This window comes from Drosophila simulans, chromosome 3R, assembly GCF_016746395.2.
Source record: "Drosophila simulans strain w501 chromosome 3R, Prin_Dsim_3.1, whole genome shotgun sequence".
Taxonomy (NCBI): Eukaryota; Metazoa; Arthropoda; class Insecta; order Diptera; family Drosophilidae; genus Drosophila; species Drosophila simulans.
In genome coordinates this window covers 15,973,812-15,988,210 of record NC_052523.2, presented here as the reverse complement: position 1 = coordinate 15,988,210, position 14,399 = coordinate 15,973,812, and the positions used below count along the sequence as shown (strand labels likewise).

Genomic DNA, 14,399 nt, shown 5'->3' with positions numbered 1-14,399 from the left:
TGACAGATTCCAAAATAATACCACAATATACATATACCACCTACTGTACATGATTTTTACAATATTCTTCGGAAAATATATATAATTACTCGCTATCAAGTAGAAGAAATGAATCCTCATAAAATATATATTGCGATATTAATGTTACTGACCCCATTGAGAATTATTTTTATAACTTTTCTGGATCATAGTTCTTATCAGGGTAAATGTAGCCAACTGAGACGAAATAAAACACAGTTTCATTATTTTTCACAATTTTCTTGCTTGCAAAACTAAACTTTATCCTTAAGTTTGCTTTTATTAGATCTTTATTTTGAATAGCAATTCAATGTTTTTAAAACTAATCAATTGCAATTTGTCGTCTGTTTGCGTTTTTATTCAAACAGCAATTGCAACAGTTTCTCTACTCGACTGCTTTGGATTTTATTTCATTTAATGAATAATGTTTTCGTTTTAAGTTTTCTCTTTTTTGTGTTTGCGATTTTATTTACAAAAAGGCATGTCAAAGATATATGAATAAAGATGTGCGTTGCAAACAAAATTGAATAAGAGGGTCGTCGATCAAAAACATGAAATTTTGCAACCAAAATATTTGTATCGAAGTTCTGGAAAATTTGTATACGATTAACTCAGAATCTAGACCAATTTTCACTGAATTCTTATTTTCTAAACAATTTAGGCTCTGCTTCTATCTTCTATCCCGCTGCACTCTTCGTACTCGTATTACTAGTTTATTGAAAATACAATATTAATAATATATCATTATTCTCATAAGAAGCACAATTTATGTTGTTTTAGTTTTTATTTCATCATTTTATGCGTTTACATTTCAGTGTTTTGAACTTGCTGCCGTACATTTTTCAGAATTTTGTCGTTTAACATTTTCAGCGCATGGTTTATAATTTACTTTTACTTTCATTTATCATTTATGGTTTGCGTTTTTATATAATTTTTTGTTTTGTTTTTTATTTGTTAACACTAGACACTAGATAACCTATAAAAATGGTTGTTTTGTTTATAGTTCTTTATGGAAAACATGATAATGAACATAAGAAACTTTACAAAACAGTAAACACGCTGGAAAAGTCGTTGACCGATGAAAAAGGGGGCGGGGCCAAGGGGCAGATAGACTATATGTGAGAATTGGTCTTGGACGCACGCACGCATAGTTGAACTAAAAGTAGCAATACTTAGCTTAAATGTAGCGTATAAAAATAGTGTTTTCTTTTTATTGGTTTTTTTTTTTACTTGTTTCTCTCATTTCAGATAGACTTTAAATTAAACGAATTGAGAACACTAATTTGTATTTTAAACTTAGGCTGCGTTTTTTATATGTATATGTAGGTATCAATTAACTGCGATGCATACGTTATCAATGCATCTATTTCATACTTCTTCCGCGTTTGCCTCATCTCTTTGACTTCTGCCTTCTGGTCTAGCATTGGGTTCTTAGTGAATTTATTAAGTGTTTAAATGAGCATTTTAAATTGGTTTGACTGAGACAACTTCCGGCTGTTCGATTGCTGACGTTGCTGATGAGATTTAAAATGAGACATAGTCGATCGACAAGCTCGCGGCCTATCGTCTCTTTTTGCATGGAATGAACGTTGTCAAACGAATAAACAATCGGAAATTCGTGTTTAGTCTATATTTATAAAGTAGAGCAAACAGGGCGCATATGTTTCTTGACTTTTCATCGTAAACTTAACAAGCGAACAGAAAAAATATTACAACATGCATTTTATGATTTTTTTTATGTTGTATATTATTATCTTTTATTACAAATACTTCGGCGCTGGCGCTAATTATACAAAAATTTTCGGCGAAATCAATAGCTATCATAATATATTACTCTTATTGTGGGTTTTTGAATTGCGCTACATGAAATCAAATATACGCTTCACTATTTATAAATGTAATGTATAAAAATTTGTTTCCATCTCTTAAGTTTCTGGTATTGTTTCTCGTTATACAAAGCTTTTGCTATGGCATTATGTATGATGTAAGGTTGGTTTTTTTTGGGGGGCGGAAAGGGGAACAGGGATGGGGATAGGGGTGGCCTGAGGTAATGAATGGTGTTAGGCAAACAATTTGATTGCAAGTGAAATTTGAAAACTATTTTGGAACAAACCGATTAATTTAACATAAGAATGAGGCGTGATCGTAGTTCTTGGTGTTTCTGTAGATATAGTTGCTTGTGTGATTGTGGCGTATGGTGTGGTTCTTGTGAGGAGTGTTGGCTAAAATTTATCCTGAAATATGAATAGGTTATTGGTCGCAGCCACGGCGATGATATTTTCTTCGGGATGCCAGGCGGTGTGCAGGATCTTCTTGTTGAAATCTAGACAGTCCACGCTGATCTCATCCTTCTTCCGTTTGCCGCCAGTGCAAACTTTCCGTGGCTTAAGCACCGTTTTCGGTTTGATGATGTCCCTGGACGCCTCTAGCGTCACATCCTTTTTCGAGTTGCGGTCGAAGACGCGGAAGAAGTTGTTGTAGCTTCCGGTCATTATTGAGCTGTCCTTGCCGTTCCAACAGCACTCGAACTTGTCGAAGATGCAGTCATTCTCGTACAGCGAGCACAGCTTGGCGCGCAGGTATTCATGAACCTGTAAAAAATAAACGATGGTATTAGTATGACTCTCAGCTACAAGTAGATGTGCAACAAAACTTCTGCAGATACCTCAACCTTCAAGAAACACATTATATTAGGTAATAACTAACCGGATAAGTCTCAATGGGCTTTGTTTCCATGTGCAGATCCCACACTTTGATGCTCAAGTAATCCCTGGAGATCATGTAGCGACCCGAGTTGCTTAGCTTCACATCGCTGATGGAGCTGATTATTTCGCTGAAAAAGCTGCGATTCGTTGGATTCTCGGGCTCCTCGAACTGTTTGCTGTGCCGGTCGCATAGCGCCGCCGAACGCATATCACATAATCGTATTGTGCCCTTAGAGCTCGAGTAGACAAACACATTGCACTCGGTCGGATGGAATTCGGCCGCCGTGATCACCTCTGTTAGCTCCTCCATGTTGGTTGGCTTGATGTCGACAATGTTGTAGCTCTGGTTGACCACCTCCAAGTGCCACAGATTGATCCGCAGGTCGTCGGCCGACAAAAAGGTCTCCTGATCCGAATTAACGCTTATTGAATTGATGTGATAGGTGTGTGCATTGGCGAAGGTGCGCCGTGGGGAGGCCTCCACCAGCAGTGGTATCTGCTTCACGGATGGCACTCGGAGGGCCGTTACATTCTGTGGATCCCGGATCAGGCCGTTCTCCTCCTTCGTGTTGTAGCCGCCGAACGACTTGTCACGCTCACTGACCTTCCACAATTTGACTGTCTTGTCGTTGGTCGAGAGCAGAAAGTGCACGGGATTCTTTTGTTGCAGCCACCGGATCTTGTTTATCTTCTCCTCAATCTCCAGGGACTTGAGGTAGTCGAATTCGGGCTCGTGCGATTGGAATGTCGAATAGACATTGTATTCGCCGCGTCGCGGATTGGCGGCTTTTGAGGCAGGATCACGCTGCAATAGTTTGTTGATATGTTAAATAATGTCACGATTGCACAAAAAATATATTTCACTCACCTGAAAGATGACGACGCGACCGCCCTTGTCACCAGTGGCCAGCAGCTCGCCATCGTGATTGAATTCCACGCAGGATATGATGTCTGCATCCGTGACATCATCGTCTAGGGCGCCTTTAATCTGTGAGAAGCACCAAGACGCCTCTCCATTACCTGAAAAGACAGAGCAGGACCAAATGATGAGTATTCAATTTGACACTTTCGGCCAGCTGGAGTTCGATCCACTGAATGGCAATTCGATTGGACAACTAACGGAAAAGGCTGGCGGCTCTTGAAACCAAGTGTAACGTTTGATTTGCTCCCGAGCCCATACATGTTCAAAGGAACATACATAGATGGTAAGCGGAAGGACAACCAACTATGACGACGGTATCTTGGGCCTGCCCAAATATTTGCTAATGACGCCATACTCGGCCTTCCGCGCCGGTCTGCCTGTCTTTAAAGCCCTTTAATCTCTTGGCCAAATATTCCTCTTTCCGTTTCCTTGTCTAGCTGCTTTTAGCCCACAACCACGCCCCTTTTCCACCGCTTCTTTTTTGCCATTCTCTCTCTGCACAGCCACTTTTAGCGATTGCGGTACGTTGTGTAAACGATGACGTTGCTGCTGTCCTCCTTATTCGAAAACCCCACTTTATACACTGATATTCCATAATGGGAGCATTTCATTTGGAAAATGAGTTTTTCTTTTCACTGACAGTGGTATGCAGGATGTACTTTATCTTTATTTATAGACATTTTCATTTTTTTTAATCAATTTCGAAGTAAACCCGTATTAAAAGTAATAATCTATCAATAAAATGCCTCCGGCATCATTATAAACTTCATGTAGGTAATACACAAAATGTTTGTCATGCCCACTGTACTCCATTTCGTTTTGTATCTGCCATTTGCTTTTTGTTTTTGGCCCCCATGTCTGGGGGCTGTGTGCGAATTTTGGCAATTTTTTCATCATTCCCAAATATTCATTGGGCTTTGTTTGTTTGATTTCTTTGGCACAGCCCTTGCCCAGCCCAGTCCCATGTGCTGTGACCTCATTATCCGCTGGCTATTGGCAGTCTGTTGGCATTTTCCTGCTGCCATTGACGACGTCACAATGCGATTGACGAGGCGCAGCAATTGTACATATTTATGCCGAGTGTGCAGGGTATCCGCACCGTAATAGGATCAAAGGCACTCAGTCGTCCAATTAGTCAGTCATAACTCACATCTCGCGGCACTGCGACTATTTATAGTTCCTATTATATGTGGCAGGTTCGCAAACGCCCCCGCAAACCTAGCAAACTGCCATTTAGAGATGTTGAGTCATTGAACTCGTCGTCGTAGTAAATGCACAAATGAAAACAAAAGTGTTGAATCGATGAGCAATTTAATTGTGTAATGTCCGAAAATTAGTAAATAAATCATATTACTAAATTATGCGGTTGCTTTAAAGAAAATCTTATAAATTTGGCTATGCCAATATATTACCACTCAAGATTGCGAAACAACTCATTAGTTCTTACGGCACCAATTAAAAAATAATTGTATCATTTTCACTGGGAAGTATATGGGGAAAAACAAGAAAAATTGCTCTTGCTCGCTTATTTATTCGTTAGATCGCATATAAACGTACATAACGAGATAAGTAGATTTTCATGAGCGCCCGCAAAATGGAACAAAATAATGAAACTCAAATATTGACACAATTATTTAACACAACCACGCGATGTCGCCGCTAAGCCAAAGCTCTAGCGCTCCATCCCCCCACTACTGTACTCTGTTATACCATACTATCTACCTATCTATCTACAATATCACGGTTTTCAGTCTATATACGCTATAGGGCGGGACAACTGAACGACCTAGAGAATGGCGGAACGGACTGCTCGACTGACTGAAACACAGAAGGCAAGGTGAATATGTATATGGCGGATGAGGAGCGGTGAACGGGGCACATCCGGCAGGGAAATCCTTTTTTATTTTGGCAGCCCCTTGGATAAGTTGTTTCCTCAAAGGAAAGCGTTACAGAAATAATTCATATGCATGGCTGAACCACGGAGCGAGCAATTAAGAATATTGGTTAGGAATCATTAATGAGCAAGTTATTTGGGGAATGGGCAAACAAACATTCTGATGCTTCTTTGAAACATTTTCACTATTTCAGCTATTGTTTATATTGCAAAGTCTAGCAAGAAACTGAATAGTACCGGCCCCACCTAATCGATAATTGATTGGTTGTTTAGTTATGATCTCAGCTTGTTTGGCTTCTTGGGCACTTCAAGTGTGCATTGCCAATTGAGCACAAAAGAGCCTTAACGTTCGTCTCTGTAGCACCTTGCCCAGTACCACCCCCCGTCAATTACCATATCCAATCTAATCTAAGACACACATCAATCTGCCCCTCTTTACTTAACCCTCTCGAAATCTCCGCATTTCTCATGACTAGAACATCAAAACTTATGTAATGTTTTGTTCGGCGACACTGTGTTGTTCAACTTCTGGAGACGTGCAGGCCATTAGGAGATGTCCATGTCCACTTGTGCGTATCTTGCAGATACACAGAGACTGCATATGAAATTGCCAAATAATTTTGCATACATCGCAGAGAAGCGACGAAAAAAGTCTATAAACCTGAGCGACGTCACGTTGTCTGGGAATATGCTTGGGGAAATTGAATAAAATAGAGGGGGTGAGTGGGTGGTTGGGGTTTCCTTTGGTCCATTGCGACTTTAACTCAATTTGCACATGGCAAAAAAAAAACCACGATCCAGTTTCGAGGGCTCTATATCTATTGACCGAGCCAATTTGTACGCCGCATTCTCAGCACTTTGTGCAATTGTTTATTATTTAATTATGGCAATTGTGTCTCTGTATCGAGCATGTGTTCGAAATCAATTTTATACTCTTGCAAAACGTCCTTTGAATGTTAGAAAAGTATCCTCATACAAAATTGTGTTCACTCAAATTAAATAATGTTCATTACAAAAACAATAAATGAATCTTGTAAAAAAAAAAAACAAATGAATCGTGTAAAAAAAAATTAAATAAATTTTAGCAGTTGTATCTGTTTACTGAATTTACCGTACTCTGTATAGATCTTCTTATCGGATGCATACTGTCGTAGCGATTCGTGCTTAACCTTTACGAGTTGCTTTAGTTGCGCGTTTTTTATTTTTTTGTTTGTAATAGATAATGCAATTGGGGGCGGGGGCTCAGTTTTGGTTTAAAAAATATATTTTAGGGGCTGCGGGGGCCTGTCAATTTGACTTTTGCATGCCGCTCATGTCGCTTTCGGCGTTTCGTTCAAGTGCAAAGATCAATGCTAGTTGATAGGGAAAAGTTGTTATTCGAATGCGTTCGAGACTAGTTTGTTTACTTCTCACTGAATTTGTTTATTGGCGCATTTAATGCCAACATCAAAATGATCAGAAAAGCGAAAATAGATCGAGGAAATGCCAAAACATAGAGTAGAATACCCTTGCAATTTGGCCTTGTTCATAAACTTATGTCGATAAAAACTCGAAATAAGAATTCGGTTATTTATATAAAAATCAGTATTTTAAGTAAATGAAATCAAAACGATCACATCCACGGAATCACAAACCTACAACCAAACCTATAATACTCGACTGTAGGGTATTAAAAAAAAGTTGGCAGTTCCCACACAAAAAGCGAGTGACGAACGCGAAGAGCAGCAGAGAAGAAGGAGGAGAGAAGGAGAAGAGCATCGGCAAGGGAGAGGAAAGAATTAAACTTACCGGCCATGTTTTACCGAACAGTTTGCGTCGATTTTTAAGCAGCCGCAGCTAAAACAACAACAACAGCACTAGAAGCAACGAAAAACGGAGCGACAACAAAAATAACAAGAACAAAAGGAGAAGGCCAAAGGAGCTGCGCTCGCGCTCTCTAGCTCCGTCTCTTTCTCACGGGGGTGGTGTTGTTGTTGTAGCTGCCGATTTTGAAGTTTCAAAAAGTTGAGCGCGATTATTACGCTTCTTCTTCTACGCTCTTTTCACTAATTCGTTTGATTACACTTTGGTTGCCCGTTGTTGTTTATGCATTTGATTCTTTTGTTAATTGTGTATTTTTTGTGTGTTAGCACGACTTAAGCATGTAGAGGGGAAGAAAGAACTGCAAAAGTAGGGGAAATTATTTTTTTGTTCGCGACGACGACGTCGGCGGCAGCAGCGCAGCGGCAGAATTTTGGCGTGCGTTTTATACGTGCATTTGTGCGTGCGTGTGTGTGTGTGCAAGCGAGCGAAAGGGAGAGAGCGAGTGCAGCCGGTGGTTGTGAGCGAATACAAAAAAATTACTTCACACCGATAAAACGAGATATTTGCCAGTTAATCCACAATTATTATTATTTATTGCATTTTGCCAAACAAATGCGAAATACAAATAAACACACACACACACTGAGGCAGACACACGTTTGCGCCGCTTGCTTTGTCTCTTTGTTTTATCGCGAATTCCGAGCAAAAAATATATGCGAAATCTAACCTTCAAATCGAGAACACTAAATAGTGGCGATGCCTTATTACTTTACGCCTGCGAGTAAAAACCGCGTGATCGAAAAAGGGATAAGCATGCAATTCCCCATTTTTTTACTACCCAATAAATTCAGGCAAAAATCAAATGTTGCCGAAAATAAGACGTCCAAAAAAAGCTTCTGTTTTCTGATTCTGTTTCCGATTCACATTCTGCGCGCTGCCTCTTCTTCCCGTTTTTGCCGCCTCTTTTGCTGCACTGCTTCGTCGTTGCGTCGTAATATTAATATGAATGCGAGTGAGTGTGGCTTTTGCTTTTGCACAAGCGGCATTCCGCCTCGATTTTCGCTATCGCACGCACTTTTGCACTATTTACACGGCTGCCGAACAACTCCCGCACGCTCCGCTCGCTGTTTTAACTTGGTTAGTGACTAACGGATTGCGATAAATCCAACGCAAAATGGAAGTATAAATTTTGTTGCAAATTTCGCACTTTACAATAAGAGTTCCAAGCTACCGAATTGCCGCTGTGCGAACGGCGTTGCATTTGCCCAGTGTTGGGCAGTGTACCGAGGCGTTGGTGTTGCAAAGTCCTCGCGACTAACAGCAGACTGTTGGCGTCAATGTTATTGGTAACGGTGATTTGGCGGGCACTTTGAATTGTTAAACTCTTATTTTCTAAAGCCTAATATAATTCCTTTTAAGTGACGAGTTCACATTACAAGATACAATGTAAGATTAAATACCATCTGAAGAGTACATTTGCTAGCTAAAGCAATAATTGATCATATTTGTTGATAACATTTTTATTACCGCCTGACCATGACCTATTTTTATACCCCAACATGTATAAAGTTAACATGCATGTGGAAAAAGTTAAATTTATGATACTGCATTGACTTACTTGCTGGCTTCTTGGCTCCATTGATGTTGATGGCCGTGTTGAGCATGTTGCCGATTTTGGTGATGCTCGACTGCCTCATGAACGTCCTTGGCGGCAGAGTGGGCGGCGGGGGCGTGGCCTGCATCTGTGGGTCCGGCGGCTCCAGCACCGGACTCTGCCGTCCCCAGCGACCCATTGGGAACTGGACTTCCGGTGGACGCGGATGAGAATGGGCTGGTCCAAGACGAACGTGATCCGAGCGATGATCTGCAGGCGAATTGAACGGTCGAATCTATTAGCGTGTTGGATGCACACACACCGGTTGTATGGTTGTATAATGCATGTTTGCATGAATCTCCCCGACTTGATCGCATGAGCGGGCTGCGTGTTTTTGAATTTGTCGGCCAATTAACACCTGTCGCACAACCACTAGTCCCCTCCCCACACCCCTCGGCACCTACCCCCTCGCTCTTGGCCAAACAAATGGGTTGTGCAAATGAATCGTCTCCTGTCATTTGTTTACTTTAGAAATTACGCCTGCGTGCAAAACAGAACAAAACATCTGCTTTCGGTTTGAATTAAATTCCGCCGCCTTCGTGTTTAATAAATTTTAGGTTTCTTTTCTTTATTTATTTTGTTTTTTTGGTCAGTTCAGAGGTGTGTCCGTCGTTTTTGGCCTCGTCTGCTTTTGTAGATCCTCTTTTTTATTGATCTCTACTCAATTTATATCGCTTCCATCAGCAGTGAAATAATATTCAGAATATTTCGTTTTTTTTTGTGAGGCCGGTTAATAGCCAAATGCAAAGAGGCTGGCTGGCGTTCCAATTAACAATTACACAAAAAAGGCAATTTCGCTAATCTCCAGCCCAAATATTTGATTTTGAACTCTGAAGGCAGCGCGAAAACGTCAGAGTGGAAAATTTCGGCTAGTGAACAAAAAACATTGTAAAAGACAAAAACATATTTAATGTGGCTTATTGTGGACATGTGTACAATAAAGTCGTGGTGGTCGCATTTTTAGTTGGGACACGAAAACAAACTAGAGCCATCTAAGAATTCCAGAAAAATATTTACAAATGAAGAAGTCAAACAAATAGTCAAAAAATCATTAAATTCGTTAAATAAACAAAAGTAAAACCACAGGCATTTAAAAGAGGCTCCTTTTTTTATAGTTGTTGTTATGAACTTGTACTTCTTTAAAAAAATTTAATGGATCAGATTCTATTAAATTTTCCATTAACAATTGTACAAAAAATAAGTTTAGGGCGGGTTTATTCAAATGAGATACCGATTGTTTACAATTAAAAATTCCTATGCAAATAAATTGGTCAATAAACACGTAAATCGAACTTCTTAGATAAGTTATATCGATTTCTTTTATTATTTCTTGTATCGTCAAAACTTCGCCCCCTAAGTTTTATTTTATTTTAACCGTTTAAAGTAACAAGAAAATGAAATATATATCGTGCAGTATTTGCTTTTTTCTAAAATTTTAAATTAATATTTAAACATTGTATTTAATATCTAGAGCATGTCCAAAGTATCACTTCTATTATTGTGACCTCGGCTGTTTACACTTTGTCATGAGTTTTTGTGTACGATTTATTTCACACAATTTCGCATTACGGATATACGGTTACAATATGAAGGCGAAATTCCACCACGTTCATTAAAGGAGCGATATATGCAGATATATATATATATATGGGCTATACGGGAGTGGAAGGAGGGGGGAGGTGGCGGGCGAGGTGTGGCATATGTGCAAAATCGGGTGTACGCAACAAGTTGAAGAGTCGCAACATATGCATGACTAATGGCCAAGAAGAAAGAAGCAGACGGCAACGTGTGGAACAACAAATCAAAAGAAAACCACACTGGCAAAATGCGAAGAATTGTAATCCAATTAATGGGCTGCGTCTTCAATGTCTCGCGTACCCGTAGAAACGTGAGTGCGGCAGCCAATCGCGAATTAAAAATCTTGCCATTTCTTCGGCATGGGAAGTACAGTGGGTACTGAGTGAGGTGAACAACAAGAAATGCTATGGAGAAATATGTCTGAAGCATAGTTTTGACATCATTGAAAAATATTACGCATACGTACTGTAAAACATTCTATTAAGGGAGTTTTGAAGTATTAAAGTTACAACAGCTCTTTACATAAATTATGTTTAATAAGCTATTGTTTAATAACAAATAGTACCATTTTACTAAATATTGCCTTAATAAGCAACATTTTTAATAATATTAAGTATACGCCCTGTGTAACACTTAACAATTTGTTATAATATGCATTTGCAACAGATTTATTTAGTTATTTTGATCGACTATTTTTATTAGAAATATATTTCTTTTATTTTTATTATATCCCATATTTACTGTTCTGTCACTGAAGCTGAAAAATACACTACCAGAACACTCGAGATGCAAAAATAAACAAACGAAATGAAAGGTCTATTAAAAGTGTGTGGCATGTGAATGGTTGCAGGGACAAGCGCCAGCTTTTCTTTTCCTCCGAAACGCAGCAGAATAACAAACACAAACGGCAACCAAGCAAAACAATAGCAAGCAAATAGCGCATTTTTCAAGAAAATAATCATGGCGAGATTCTGCTGTTTTCGGGAAATGACAAAGACAGGCAGCGGAAGCGCCGAAAAGGAACTCAAAAATAAAATTAGACAAATACACAAATTTTTTGCAGATTTTTATACATACAACATTGGCATTACGCATTTCGAATGAAGGTGAAATTGTTTAAACGTACGCTGTTCCGTAATTTGAAAACAAACAAGATACTAAAAAACATATAAAATAAATGATTTATATTCGGGTATAACAAACTTAGAATATTCAAGTTCAGAATAAAATGTCTGAAAGCAAGTTTAATTATGACTGAGCTACTTTTTTTCAGCCTGCAGAAACCACGGATTTACTGCTGCTATAAATAAGTGTGGCAACAGTTTTAGAGCCACCTGAACACGTGCCACACGAGACCCACTTGGATCCCAATCCCAATTCCCCTTCCCCAATCCCTGGCACACTCATCATCCAAAGTCCAACCAGGTAGACGCAATTCGTCAGCCGCCGAATCTTTGCTGCCTTGATTATTTTCGGATCTGTCAACCCTTCTCGCCTGCTTTTCCTAATTTTCCTTTAATGAATGGGGTTGCAGTGGGAGGGGGTTAGGCACAGTTATACCTGGCATTGTTTATATTTAGCATTTCATATGCTCCCGCTTGCCGAACTGTCCATAATATGTCCATCAAAGTGTCTTTTCAGTTTGACATCCAGTGGCTTACTTTTTGTATCTTTTTGGGGGAGGTAAGATTGGGGGGTGGGATTGATAAACATTTCGACGGACAGACGTGATTACTACCATATGTCCGACCAGATCCGTGGCAAGCAATATTGTGCTTATCAAACTGTTTCGGCTCATCCAATTAATACACTTCACGGCCCCCGAACTCCACCCCACTGCACTCGTGGCTGGCAGATATAATGAAACTAATTAGCATTTGACAAACACCAATCTCATATTATATTCCTCATATACAGTGGGCGTTCGTACAAAAGCAAACATTTCACTGATGAAATTTCCAGAAATTTTCAGTGCAATATCACATGAAAACGTGTTGATATTCTGTAAATTACTCCATGAAATAAGTGTACACTTGGGATTGTAGGTAAATTGCCATAGAACCAAGCGCTGATTTACCTATCATTAAAAACTGCTCTTGACCCTATGGACTTCATTCCATTACCACCTTTGTATTACCAAGTAAACAGGGTAAATCTGTGTTGATTATCAAATGGGTTAATAAAAATACCCTCTTTTGGATCTTTAGTAAACTAGTTAGGTAGACCACTGTACCAATAAAGAATCCGCAAAAACAGGACCCAATTGGCTAAGGCAGACTTCAGTTGGGAAAACAAATTGTAAGCCCACAAATAATGATTTAGTCACATGGAATCGAAATCAAGATAAATGCGCGTGCTATATGGCGGTTTTCTTATTTTTTTTTCGTTTTGAGCAATTTGTTCGATTTGCTAATGCGAACAGCTTAGGCAAATATTTTGGCATAAAAGTCAGCAAGTGACAAAATAGTAGCTATTAATTGTTTGTAAGTCGGCTCGCTAAACATGGCCAGTGCGAGTCAATAGTTGTTTATTGTTTGGCTCACAGCGAAACAAAGCGGCCTGAAAATGTTGTTAACCTCAAAAACCGCCAAGAACGTCAGCCAGATCGGTCGGTATTATAGCGGCGGTGGCGGGGGGCTTAGCCTACAGAAACTAGAGATTCAAATGGTATGGTATATAGCATAGCCCCCCTGCCCCCCCGCAAAAGGTTGACGTAACAGCCAGGCAGCTAAACTCTTAAAAAATGGTAGCACTACTATACTTTCGGCGGTATTGAAACAGCTGTCTTTCCATATTCGTAGCATTTGAATGGTAACCACACGCGCGCATATTAAACATATGAAAACATTTTCGAAAACCGAAAACCAACTCACCAGCAGACTTCTAACACCGTTGAAAAAAAAACAACAGATATCCAACAAATCACAGACACAACAGTGCTATTTTAATTGACAGTCTTTAGATATCTCATAATTTGCCATGCACTCGGCTATTTTTAAACTCTGATTTTGTATTTATTTTTGGTTCCTATTTCTGTGGCCTCCTCACTTTCATCACTTTCAGATCGGTGGTTCTCTCCAAGTCGCGTTGCAACGGTTAAAATTCCTGTCCACACATCCGATTGCACTGCACTTCTTGGGCACGGGCACTTTGGTTTCTGGTTATCACACTGCGCTGGACGGGCAAAGAGGCGTACAAAGGCACAATGGGAACTAATTTAAATTGAATTCGAACTCAGTGCGCGCGGCCAGTGGAAAAGTGGAAAATAGGGAAACTCAAATCGCAGCAGGGCAATGGCAGGCAATAAGGCGAAACAGTCGGCGACGACGTTAAAATTAGCACTGAAACGCGCCGTGCGAATGCGCGCCTATGATTTCTTTGCCCACTCTCACTGCTTCCCAGCGGAGATGGTCTCTTTCCTAGCTAGATATAGCTATAATTATAGGTGAGATCATCAAAATATTGAAAAATAATAATAACATTATCACCTCTTCAGCGAATTTTTTAAGTACAAAGTACGAACAAAGCTTGACATTATACATTTAAACGATATCATTACAGAGGAAATCTATCCTATGAAAGCCTTGAAAACGTTAAATTATCAAAATTGAACATCCTTTAAATTGTTATATATGTTAGTGAATTTACTTTATTATTTGGTTTATTTATTTTATTTCATTGTTGATTGTTTGGTATAATATTTTTATAGAACTGTCCAAAAACAAGCCAAGTGAGCACCACTGTTTCCCCAAGTACTCTCACGCTCTTTTTTTTGCTCTCTTCAGTTGGCGATGACCGTGGGGCCTGTCGCTCTCTTTTGAAGAA

General features: G+C 39.5%; 1 protein-coding gene across 7 annotated transcripts; it reads right to left on the bottom strand.

Annotated features, from left to right (window-relative positions):
- Nucleotides 1-717: 717 nt before the first annotated feature.
- On the bottom strand, nt 718-13,943 carry LOC6728674 (protein phosphatase PP2A 55 kDa regulatory subunit). 7 transcript variants are annotated; one of them, XM_016177058.3, is made up of 5 exons: nt 13,448-13,943; nt 8,961-9,206; nt 3,592-3,743; nt 2,725-3,528; nt 718-2,609 (listed from the first exon to the last, which is right to left on the bottom strand). In XM_016177058.3, exons 2-5 carry the CDS (start codon nt 9,133-9,135, stop codon nt 2,241-2,243), a joined length of 1,500 nt encoding a protein of 499 aa, XP_016035341.1. In that variant the 5' UTR covers nt 9,136-9,206; nt 13,448-13,943; the 3' UTR covers nt 718-2,240. The 7 variants fall into 7 exon arrangements, with proteins under 7 accessions (XP_016035341.1, XP_016035342.1, XP_016035344.1 ...); XM_016177059.3 differs by lacking the exons at nt 8,961-9,206; nt 13,448-13,943 and adding exons at nt 7,328-7,700; nt 8,493-8,616; XM_016177061.3 differs by lacking the exons at nt 8,961-9,206; nt 13,448-13,943 and adding exons at nt 7,328-7,700; nt 8,418-8,604.
- Nucleotides 13,944-14,399: the final 456 nt, after the last annotated feature.

What these genes read in the sequence shown, in the direction of transcription:
- LOC6728674 (XM_016177058.3), bottom strand. Translation starts at nt 9,135, where the DNA reads ATGGGTCGCTGGGGACGGCAGAGTCCGGTGCTGGAGCCGCCGGACCCA. An exon ending in TGGAGCCAAGAAGCCAGCAA is followed by an intron (nt 3,744 to 8,960) that starts GTAAGTCAATGC and finishes CTGTCTTTTCAG; the next exon opens with GTAATGGAGAGGCGTCTTGG. An exon ending in AGCCCATTGAGACTTATCCG is followed by an intron (nt 2,610 to 2,724) that starts GTTAGTTATTAC and finishes TATTTTTTACAG; the next exon opens with GTTCATGAATACCTGCGCGC.